We start from the raw sequence: 12,329 nt of genomic DNA, 5'->3' as shown, positions 1-12,329 counted from the left end.
TTAGTGCTGCTGGTCTTTTCCCCTCCCCAGGAGGAAATGGTGGAGGGTGTCCCCTGGGATCCCCAGGGCTCTGCACCCAACTAGTGTGATTCAAAGCAGGACTCTTTCCACCCTGGGACAACCATTGATTCCCACTTCAACCATTGAGTAAGGTTGATTTGATTCCCTGCTTTGTTCCCAATGTAGATATTCACTCACCCCTTCCTCCCTGGTGGAAGGATGCCAATCTGTGCTTCACCTCAGGTGCCAAAATGTATTGGCCCAGCCCTGCTCCCAGTATGTGAATTGTTCTTTGTTTGACACTTTTATGAGTACTTTCATCCTTTTAACAACTTGTCAGCCTTGGGTGCATTTGCTTTACTCGTCCTCCATGTGTGTATCTATTTCCACAGCTTGCATCTTCTCCTCTCGTGCAAGAAGCAATCCAGATGTCTCATTAGGAGATTTTGGACATATGCTACTTGCTTTTAGTCATTCATTCATTGGTATTTACTCACCAGCTGGAGGAAAAGGAACTATTCTTAATTGCCTTAATTTAAGAATCTGTACTTAGAAAACACAAAAACTCTCCCCCCTCACTTTTCCAAAATGAATCCCAATATGATTATTTTTATTTTCTTAAATGTAAAAGTAAAACCTGAGAGCAGTTGAATTACAGGGACAACAAGCTTGCAGTGATGGTGAGGAAAGCAAATATTATTTTAGTAACTAGTATCCTCTATATAGTATATAGTATCCTCTATATAGACCCGGAAGTGTCTTCGGACGGCAACGGCTCACGGCCTCTAGAGCGAGATGAGCACGCAACCCTAGAGTCGGACACGACTGGCCCATACGGGCAGGGGTACCTTTACCTTTACCTTATTGGTTAAACTGCTGTGTATGGAATCTGTTTAAACAATATATGTGAAGAATGAAAATCCTCAATGTCTGGGCTTTGGTCAACATAGTGCAACACAGAGTATTTAGCTTCAATATTGAAACGGGAAAGAGAGAAAAGAGGTGGTGTTAATTTCTAGTGAGTTCAATTGTTTTATAGACTGGTGCTATGCTCCTCCCTCCAGGAGCATAGAAAACAACAAAAAATTCCTTCCTCTCATATTCCTAGTCATTAATGCCTCCAGCAGCCATGCCACTATCTTCTGACCCTACCTGCATTTTCATTTCCACTGTCTATGTATGAAATTTTTCTCTCAGGCACACTGACTTTATTCCCAGATATTGCACCATTTGACAGCATTCTATAACTTCCCACACAACATTTAGAACCCTATCCACATCTACTCAGATGGAAGCCACACTGCGTTCAGTGAGTCTTACTCCCAGCATGTACAGGATTGAAGCCTAAAGAACATTATATGATATCTCAGGAAGCCAGCCAATGGCCGTAGAGAGTTTGCCGAATGAGAGATTACAGACATACAGGAGGCCAGTCAGTGGCTAAGGAGAATTTGCTGAGTGAAAGGTAACAGCCAGTTTTTCATTTATTCCACATTTAGGAATATTTTAGTATTTAGTACAATATTTTTAGGAATTAATTAATTTGTGCCCCAAAGGTACACCTGAAAGTTTAGCATGTTCTTAGTTTTGCATTTAACGCTAATCTGGATATCCAGAAAGAAATCCCCACAAAGATAAGGTGCAAACGGTGGCATTAGCCATCATCAATTTCTCACCTGTGTGCACTTTGCTTTCTCCTCTCACAAAGCAATTACTGTCTGCATCAGAATTATTTTTATAATAGCTTCTTTCTGGCAATGCCATATTGGCAATTTGATTTTCCATCTTGCAAGAATTAGGGGCAGTATGAATCAAATTATTCATAGATTACTTAACAGTTATCTAAGATTAATGTAAGTTGGTTATGTCTTATATGTTCTTTGTCTGCATTTAGCCATGTAATGGATTTTTACCAATCCCTACAAATCCTCTTGGGCGGGGAGGGAAATAGATCCTATTTCAGACTGATGCAATTCCTCACTAATCTTTGCTAGAGTTATACGCTGCAGTTTTGTATTGTATGCTAATAGATGAGGAGCTATTACATAACAATACGTGGATGGTATGGGTTGTGTTAGAAACGAATGGAAACGTAGGAGTTTTTTGAGCGATCACGGCGGCAGCATCACTTGACCACAGTAGTTCACAATCACTTTATTTTGTACCATTTTGACAGCCTCATAAATTAATCTGTTAAAGTGGGCCTGTAGAACCTGTGTCTCAAAAGGTACGCCTAAAGGAAATGCCCTAGCATTTGCGAATAACAAAAGTTCCTTTACAAACACAATTTACAAAGATTCATAATCAGAATGTAGACACCCTATATATAGAAATGAGCAAACCAGTGATATTTTAGGGAGCAGGCTAGCAGGTGGGGCCCATTACTTACATCATAGGAGCCTACACAACACAAAACATTGTTGCTGTATGTAGGTTTTATTTGATTTGTTTGTTATCTTGTATTTCATAGGAGCCAACACAACACAAAACACTGTTGCTGTATGTAGGTTTTACTTTATTAGTTTTTTATATTGTATTTTGGAAATGTACATCCAGGTGTGTTTTTTTCCTTTAAATTTTTTGGGGGGGCACTCTCTTGGGGCCCTAAGCTATAGCTTGTTAAGTTATACATAAATCCGGCACTGCCTGTGATGGGTTAGTTGAAGCTGCATGAAATGAATAAGGGGGAAATATTTGGAGTTCATAAGAAGGGGGTGGAAACAGCTAGCAAGCATTCAGAGGGGGAGCGAAGAGGAGACGTTCCCCCCTCTTTCCCGCCCTCCCCCCACCCTGCCTGGATGTTTTGTGCGTTTTCTGTGTACCATCCTTCAAACACCCTCGTCCCACCTAAGGTGGAGGAGATGCCGGGAAGGGGGAAAGGGACGCAAAGCAGGCTGGGATATGGAGGGAGCCAGGGGTCTGCCGGGCCTGCATTGCGCGGGCCTCCCTCTCCCTGGCGGCGCCGAGGGAGGCCTCCTCCACCTCCTCCCGGCGCTTCCCGGCAGCTTGAGGGTTGCCATGGCGACCGCGGCCTAGCGGCCTGCTTGTTACCCTTCGGCCACGGCATAAAGGAAGCTCGCGGCGAGCGGGGCAGGAGGAGGAGGGAGGTCGCCCCGCTCTGGCACTGGGCGGCCTTCACAGTCCCCGGGAAGAAGTCGGTGAGGAAGTGGGGGGGGGGGCTGGCTGGCTGCTGGGGGCCTTTTAAGCGGGAAGAGAGGAAGGTTTGGGGAGAGAGACATGGGGAAAGGCGAGTTTCAGGTTCTGTGGGGAGAAAACTGCTTTTGAACTCCACAGAACTCAGGAGCCGCCTTCATTCTGAGCGCACAGCCGCATTAAAAACGACGACGGGAGAGAAAAGGTCATAGAATCAGAACCGTAAGAGGGACCGACGAGGGTCATCTAGTCCAGCCCCTGCCAGACAGGAATATTTTGCCCAGCGTGGGGCTCGAACCCACGATCCTGGGATGCAAAAGTCTCAGAAATAGGAAAAGGGCGCGCGGGGGGGGGGGAATTGCCGTCTTCCCGGCTCCTTCTTTGTCACCATGTGGACCCTTAATGCAACTGCTAGTTTTTGTTGTTGGTTGGTTCTTCCCGTTATTATCTATGCCCCAGCGCGCGGGGGGGGGGGGGGGCGTTTCACACGTTGCACGTGACCATCCAGGGAAATCGCAAGTGTATTGTCACGTGTGATGATGGCACGAGGGTTTGTGTGCATTTTGACACGTGTATGTAGGGGAAGCACAGGCTGGTGGGCAGTTTTCTTTTTGGGGCCAGGGTACTTTGAGCATTAGAACCAATTTCTCCCCTTGATTTCTTCAAAGGGAAGAGATGTTGTTAGTGTTCAGAACCCCACTGCTACAAGTATTGCCACTCTCATCAGTCCCCTTTCCCCATCCTCTCGTACACTTAATTTTTTTCATTCTTAAGATAATACTTTGTCATCCTGTTACTCATGCTGATTTAAATGTGGATTTTACTGTCTTTTATTTTCATTTGTAATGCTTCTATTTGATGTAGCTTTCTGTTTGATGTTCTAAGATAGGAGGTTAACCCTTGAGAGATTATTTTTATTTTAGTTTTATTGTTATCTTTGGAAATACAAAGAACAATGCTCTAATGGGGCTACTGCCCAAGTTGTGTAAAGAAAGAAGTTACTCCTTTTGGTCTGGAAAGCTGATTGTCTGAACAGACAGTATAAAGTATTTAGGTAGTTGATTTACCTGCATTATATACTTCTGTTACAGCACATTGCGGGGGGAGTTTTTATATATATATATATATATATATATATATATATATATATATATATATATATAAATATATATAAATATATAAAATCTGTTATTTTTCAGCTTATTGCTTACCTTTGGATGATGAGTGTGTAGGTTTCTGGTTTAGGCCAAGTGGTTTCTCATCAAATGGAGGAAAAGTGGACTTCCTCAGAAACTGATGGTGCTGGTGGTGATAATGCAGAAACCAAAAGGAGAGGTGATTCTGATTCTGGTTCATCAAGTCGCATCTGCCAGGCTCTTGACAAGCTTGAATCTAATTCTACAATCTCTCTGGATCTGAGTAGAAAAGATCTACAGCATCTAACGGATGACATATACAAGTTACTTAACCTTAGAGTAAGTTTCTCATACATAATAACAGTTGTTAGAATATCCAATCAGTAAAGAGTAGCTCAGTTATAAAGTATAAAAACTTAACAGTGTTCTTGTGTACAAATTAAAAGTATAATTTTATTATTCCAATATACTTTCTTGAATAATTCTAAAGTTTTACATATTTTTGAGTATTTCTAAGGAATTAATAACACATGAATTATATACCAAGCAATTGTTGCATATTCGTGTGTGTGTGTGTGTGTGTGTGCATAATATATATATATATATATTTGTCTTAGCATTTGCATCTGGAAGGAAATGTCCTGTCCGTAGTTCCTGAGGATTTCTTTCAGAATGTGCCAAACCTTGTTTGGCTTGATCTGCGTTACAACAAAATTCAAGAGCTTCCCCCTGGAATTGGATGCCACAAGTAAGTCTTCTGCCCTTTTACTTGTTTATCATTCTTTAAAATATTCTGTCTGTTGAACAATACATACCCATTATGAAAGTAAGTACTATTCCATTTCTCCTAAATTGACATCAGAAACTATAGTATAAGAAATAGATTTAACACGGTTGGTTGTAGGCCAAACTACATGTTACATTAGTCACTATTTTTTAAAAAAGTGTTCTTAAATTGGTCACTTTTTTGTTTTGAACAGTGGTGTGGAAACTCTGGCCCAGAGGCCTAGCTGGTCCAGCACAGGTCTCATTTTGCTTGCAACCACACTCGCCTGCCTCACACCTGACATAAGTGATGTCAGATGTGGGACAACTATGGATATGTCTTCAAATGCACAATTGCAAGGTTAAATCCACTGCAGTAGAGATTTTCCCATCCAAATGGAACACATTTTCCTTTGCAGGAAGCGATTTGAATCCAAACTGCTTCCTCAAAATGAATTTCAAAGAAAGCACCCTGTGATCGCTAAGTAGCAGCAAGCCTCTTTGAAGGTACATTCCCAGTGTCAAGATGTACTGAAATTGAGGCAATAACTGGATATATATTGCCAATGGATCCCTTAACCATGTTGTTTGGTTATATAAATGTACTAGCAGAAGATAAGGAATTGGTACTGCATCTGTTAACTGTTTGTGACATAACTATTTGTTATAATAGTTAATTTAAAAAAGACACCAACTTTGGAACAATGGATTATTAAAGTTTGGGATATTGTATGTATTCATAAGTTTACAAACATAATAAAAGTCAAATGGGAAAATGAAGTGCATTTATTGGTGTAACAAGCTACAAGATAATGTAGACCCATTTGTTTTGCTTGGAACTTAATGCATTTGCATGCTTCGCCAGTTTATGGAATGGAACTTTGTAGTTTGCTTTTATACTCATACCCATTTTTTTTGTCCTTCCCTCCATCCTTTATATATTATACTGACTATAAATAAACTGAAAAGTCACTAAATGAATTGACTGAGGCCCAAAAACTTTAAAAAATATATTGTTTGGGAACTTATTTGGAAGTATCTGTCCTAAAATGACATGGCTAAAAGTATTTTGAAACTGGTCATCTAATCAGGTTTAAACATTGTCTGATATAGAAATGCTGCTCCATCACAGCACCTGACCTAACTTCTGAAGGACATGACATTTTTCTATTTTTTCATACTAACCATAAGATCCCTTTTGGAATCCACCTGTATAATTCTGTTTCTTTGAAATAGTTCTACCTCCACTGTCAGAGGCAGTATGCCTCTGAATACCATTTGCTGTGAACTGCAGGTGTGCAGAGGGCTGTTGTGCTCATGTTCAGCTTGCAGACTTCCCATAGGCATCTGGCTGGTCACTGGAAGAACTGGATGCTCGACTAGATAGGCCATTGGCCTGATCCAGCAGCCTTGTCTTGTTATTTCTGTGATAGGCTCATAAAATAAATTAGAGAATTAACAATTTTTGACATTTTCATTTAGATTTATTTTATATTTACATTTTGTTTTCCTCTTTATTGCAAAGGCAGTTGAAAACGCTGCTGTTAGAAAGAAATCCTATTAAAAGATTGCCTGTTGAGCTTGGTAAGTACTCCTCTCTCCCCAGTAAATGCTTAAGGGAACCTAGTAATTTTTAGTAATTTACATTTATTGTAAATGCTCTCTTGAATAGTAAGGAACTTTGGACAGATTTCACCACGGCACAATGCACCTATGTAGAGGCACAGTGTGACATGACCACAATTTAATTAATATATAATAGCAACAGATCTGACGTAAATGATTGTTAGGACCAAGGCTAATCTGATTCAGAATTCTGTAATAGTTCCTCAGAGGTTGACTGGGAAACTCTTGTTTCCTTTACTGGCTGGGATCACCGGGAGGAGGTTGGATCTAAGCTCCTTTTTTTACCTGCACTAGTGCAGTGGTACCTTGGTTCTCAAACGCCTTGGTACTCAAACAACTTGGATCCCAAACACTGCAAACCCGGCAGTAAGTGTTCCGGTTTGCGAACTTTTTTCGGAAGCTGAACATGCTCTGTTTTGAGTGTTACGCTTCCAGTTTGAGTGCCACACTTCTGTTTTGAGTGTTACGCTGAGGTCTGTCTGTTTTTGCTATTTATTTTGCATTTTTGTTTTTGTGGCTCTTTTTTGTTTTGTTTTTGACTGTGTGGAGCCCAGTTCAGCTACTGATTGATTGATTGTGTGACTGCAGTACATTGTTTATTGCTTTCATTTTATGGATCAGTGGTCTTGTTAGATAGTAAAATTCATGTTAATTTGCTGTTTTAGGGGTTGTTTTTAAAAGTTTGGCATGAATTAATCCGTTTTGCATTACTTTATATGGGAAAGTGTGCCTTGGTTTTGGAATGCTTTGGTTTTGGAACGGATTTCTGGAACAGATTAAGTTTGAGAACCAAGGTACCACTGTAATGGCAAATTTCAGAACAGAGCAGGCTGAAGCATCAGTCTTTCAACACTGATAGCGTTGGTTACAACAGCCCTTTAAAGTAGCCCCAGCCTTGCAATAGTAATCATGGGGGGAGGGGAACTGAGGAAAAGTATGATAACCCAGTACTGTTAACCAGCCTCTTTGTGTATTGAGTTGTGTATTGTTTTTTGTTTTAGAATATTGCAGTTGCAGGAACTGTTATGTTAATTGTAGCAGCAAGACAGTGGGGATAGGTGATTCATATGTTTCCCGCTTAAGGGACAGATATAGGGTGATTCATGGGGATGGGCTGTTGCCACTAGTAAAACACTTCAAGTATATTCAAGTTAAAGGTTCAGATCCTTTGATGAGCAGCTTTTTGACCTGTTTTATGACCATTGCTACCGTCATTATGAGGTCTACACAATTAACCACAACAAATGCTGTTAGAATACACTGCTTGCTTTTTAACAATTTCATCTTGAAATTATCCAAGCACGGGTATCCGAGCATTGGTTGATGAAAATATTAAATTTCTTTTAACCTACCTGCCCTGCGATCTGAAACAAAGCCCGACCTTGCTCAGAATGTATGCTAGGGTCTTTAGTGGGACGCTCGGCATTACTCATATTTCTCAACCATAATAGCACCACTTGCAGTATGGATTTACTGCTGATGCGTTTGCATTTGTATGGTAATTTTTCTAATAGTCACATACTTGGAATTTATTTTAATTTTCTTTTTAAAATAGCATGAAATTAAATTTGTGTTAGAAATAGCATGAACTCCTCTCTTTGCTGCTACTTCTTGTTTTTTAATGGACAAGCTACTGCCCAGACACAGGTGCGCTAACACTCTGAATTTCTCAGTTATTTTCTCTGAACAACTACTTCTCTCACAGGGAAGATGAAAAACAGCTTCAAGAGGAGCCAGTAAGTCTCTTCAGCAATGAACCAGGCAGTCCCTTCTACATTGTCTGTCTTTAGAGTCACACACATACAAAGGAAGACCAAAGTGTAGCTTCGAAACAAACCAGGAAGTACCTTCTAAATTGTTAGCAGAGCGGACTTCTTGGATGATTCTGAAGCTGTTTTAGGGTTTTCTCAATTTGTGTGTGTCTCTGAATTTCTCCATAACACTTGTCAATCACAGCTCTGACCTGATTTGTTGGCTGAAACAAGGGAGCACTTCTAATGGTGTCTGCATGTTTCACTTTGTAACTTTAATTCTATTATGAAAGTATATTGGGGGCTTAGACCAAGCTCTCCTACCCCACCAGCAGCAGAAGCAGGGACAGAATGATTTGACCTGATCCAAACGCAGTGATGTCACTCCACAGCTTTGACAGGGGCTCAGGATCCAATGGAACGCAGGAAAGCTTAGCCCCTCCCCAATTCTGAATGCCCTGTTTTAGGGCCTTCTACTGGCTGTTGGTGGTGGGTATCATGCCATCAGCACACCCACACATTCAGCAGGTGGGTGGGTGGGGGGAATTCTGCGTCAGTGAAGTGCCACTTGAAACCAGTTTAGCTGTTGGAACTGGACCAACAACACCCTTGATCAGTGTTTTTTTTCTAAAAAAAAATGTTTAGGGGTACTCTCATTTTCCTACTCATATTGAAATACTGGCCCTCAATGAGGCCAAACTTAGATTCACAAAATGTTTAGGGGTATGCGTACTCCCACGTACCCCCAGAAAAAACCACTGCCCTTGCTTAATCCAACCTGACAAGGGGGGGGGTGTTGATTGCTCTGCAGTCGAGGCCTCCTACTAGTTCTGGGTCCAGTATAGTGGCACCCCTTATATCACCTTTTTAGCGGAGTTGAACCATACCAGTTAAACATGAACTGCATCCTGGAGCACCTTAAGCTACTCATCTGTTATATAGCATCCATATTCCTGAAAGCCAATTATATGTTGGGCTCTGTGAGAACATAATGGACATATCCGTGGTGGGTCAACTGTCAAAAGATGCTTGAAAATTTGAGCCCCTCCCTCTTCTTGTTACAATTTGTCAAATATGGACCCTCCTCATCCAAAGTATGTCATATTCCAGCACACAATAATGTTTCTAATGTATAAACTTCACTCTCTCTGTATATTTCTTTAAGGAATATCTTACAGTATTGCTGTATAGTAGTCATGGATATTACGTGGAAAGAAATCTATACATTGTTCATCCTCCTACAGTGAGGATTTTGTGCACTTTGAGAGTCATGATAAAATCACAGCCTTGTATCCTCTTAAGAAAGCTTTCCTTACCATATGACAAAGGAGGGCTGTAGATGTGTGTGTGCAGGCAGGCAGAGATTTTTTACATTACACAGAATTTCACATATGAGTGGGTGAGGAGAGCTTAGGAAAAGAAGAAGACAAAGAGGAACAGAAAATCCACACTGGGAGCAGCAAGTCTACCATTCTTATTACAGCTAAAATTTCTAGAGGACCATCCTCTAGAGGAAGTTTGTTTTACAGCATTCATAATGGCTTTTAATTGCTGGCAATTTAGAATAAGGCAAACAGTCTATAACAATATTTGTCTTCCAGAACTGGTTTCATGTAAAGAATTTATGTGCAAATATGCTGCATAATGCAGTCATGAATAAAGTATAGACTCATACAGAATACTAAGTATTGCACTCTCAGAAAGTAAGGCTGAAAAAGAAAGAATGATGTTCATTCAAGCTGTGAATGGACTTTTAAAAATATCATTTTCGAGGCAGTGAGAAAAATCTGTTATTGACTGCTATCAGGATCTTGACACTTTTCATATTGTTCTCCCCAAACTGATGTTAGCTCTGTTTACCTGAAAATAGGCAGTTGTTTTGTGTAAAAAATATTTCTTACCAAACAGTGTATTCATATGAATAGAATTTCCATTTTCCAAAAAGTATTATTATAGGTTTTTACCCTGCAGCAGTGCAAACATATCTATTTCTATGATCTGACTATGGAGATTTTTATGCATTATGTTTATTCATCTACCCTTGTAAATAAGCAGAAAAAAAATTTCTAGCTACAAAAAAGTTTACTGTTTTGCTGGGGGCTGGAAGAAGGCTTATTTAGTTGCATGCGTCCTCCAGCTGCCTGCCGATTTCTGTGCTGGGTGAGATTGAGGGGCTGAATTTCTGCTGTAGATGTAGTATTGTTTTTAGTGTTTGAAGATTTTGTGATATTTTAAATTGATAAAACTACATTTTTATTTGGTTGTTAGCAGCCTTGAGCTTTTAATAAGGAAGGGTGATTTGTAAAGGTTTTAAGTAAAATACATAATTAAAGCTGGGTATAAGTAAGACATCCCACATTTCTGCTAGTGGTAAGGGAAGTTCCTGCCCTCCAGCAGAAGCACTTGAGGATAGGGGGAAGGTTGATGGGTGGTCTGGACCATACCTGCCAAAACACTACATTGGGTGTGGATGCCCTATCCCCAATTTTGTTACTTTTGTCCTTTTGTTACCTAAGCACTTAGTGCATACCAATTGCACACGCAGGTGAATGACTTTGGGGCAGCATGACTGCATTATGTTGCTTGTTGTCTACAACCTCCCTATCTTCCTTATCAGCTTCTGTGCAGAATAGTATTCTTTTAGTGATTAGGCTGCCAGTAATGTCTCTGCCTATCTTATATCAAAATAAAGTTGTGGCCTTCTTTGGAATTATATGCTGGCATTTTAGATTATGGGGACGCGGGTGGCGCTGTGGGTAAAAACCTCAGCACCTAGGGCTTGCCGATCGAAAGGTCGGCGGTTCGAATCCCCGCGGCGGGGTGCGCTCCCGCTGCTCGGTCCCAGCGCCTGCCAACCTAGCAGTTCGAAAGCACCCCCGGGTGCAAGTAGATAAATAGGGACCGCTTACTGGCGGGAAGGTAAACGGCGTTCCGTGTGCTGCGCTGGCTCGCCAGATGCAGCTTGTCACGCTGGCCACGTGACCCGGAAGTGTCTTCGGACAGCGCTGGCCCCCGGCCTATAGAGTGAAATGGGCGCACAACCCTAGAGTCTGTCAAGACTGGCCCGTACGGGCAGGGGTACCTTTACCTTTTACCTTTTTATTTTAGATTATGAGCCTTTAAGACAGGAAGCTTTTTACCATTTGTTTTACAGTACTTTTTATTTGCTCCTAGTATGGAGGATGTGGTGCTATAAATCTAAGTAAATAGGGTATCATCCCAATGCGCAAAGGTGTGTGCATGCAAAAGACCCATGTGCACCACTGGAATTTGCTCTAGAGAAGGAGGAAAGGATTTAAGATATTCTGCAGCCTTTGCAGAATCTCTCACATTGCGGTTTGTTGGCTTAAAGAGCAAGTTATTTTTGGACTTCAGGGGGGTCATACTTTCTCTCCCCCCCCCATTCAATGCTTTATTGAGTTTCATAAATAACAAAAACAAACTTATATAAACAAAAAACGATCTTATGTAAATAATCTTATATAAATATACAGATAAAAATTGATTCAATCTTATACAATCTCTTTTGTTCAACATTCTTACTAAAGTGTAATAGACTTCCCATCAACTCCCAATGTATTTACCATTTCTAATATCGAGTGTACTTATAATTATTACCTTCATCTATTCATATTTTCTAATACATTCTTGCCACACATCGTTCAATTTTTCCTTATTTCTTTGTTATTATTTTACATGGGGGTCACTCAAATGCAGCCATAGATGTCACACCGCTGTTATGTTTTTGTAAATATATCTTAAACATATCCCATTTTTGAATAAATGATACTTTCTCAATAAGACAACTGAAGACTTCAGAATTGTGGCCTGGGTCTCTTGTTTTCTAAGGAATCCACCCTGTGTGATTAAAAGCAAAGTTTTAGCTGTAGCTTTGATA

The 12,329-nt window shown here is 40.5% G+C and overlaps 1 protein-coding gene and 1 long non-coding RNA gene across 6 annotated transcripts in view; both read left to right on the top strand.

Moving 5' to 3' along the window:
* The window catches only part of LOC128414096 (uncharacterized), a 270,502-nt gene that overhangs the window by 179,676 nt on the left and 78,497 nt on the right, over window positions 1-12,329 (top strand). The gene's annotated exons all lie outside the window — the stretch shown is intronic.
* Window positions 2,990-12,329, top strand: part of LRRC27 (leucine rich repeat containing 27) — a 40,228-nt gene continuing 30,888 nt past the window's right edge. For 2 of the 5 annotated variants that reach the window (XM_053388814.1, XM_053388818.1), the window contains exons 1-4: window positions 2,991-3,158; window positions 4,353-4,628; window positions 4,907-5,037; window positions 6,580-6,638. In XM_053388814.1, coding sequence (XP_053244789.1) covers window positions 4,419-4,628; window positions 4,907-5,037; window positions 6,580-6,638 — 400 coding nt within the window. In that variant the 5' untranslated portion in view covers window positions 2,991-3,158; window positions 4,353-4,418. Of the gene's footprint in view, window positions 3,159-3,294; window positions 3,376-4,352; window positions 4,629-4,906; window positions 5,038-6,579; window positions 6,639-12,329 lie in introns of all 5 variants that reach the window. The other 3 variants (XM_053388815.1, XM_053388817.1, XM_053388816.1) reach the window with 3 other exon arrangements.

The sequence above is a fragment of the Podarcis raffonei genome, chromosome 5 (assembly GCF_027172205.1).
Source record: "Podarcis raffonei isolate rPodRaf1 chromosome 5, rPodRaf1.pri, whole genome shotgun sequence".
Lineage (NCBI taxonomy): Eukaryota > Metazoa > Chordata > Lepidosauria > Squamata > Lacertidae > Podarcis > Podarcis raffonei.
The sequence above is the reverse complement of the archived record's forward strand: the minus strand, read 5'-3'. Positions and strand labels throughout refer to the sequence as shown.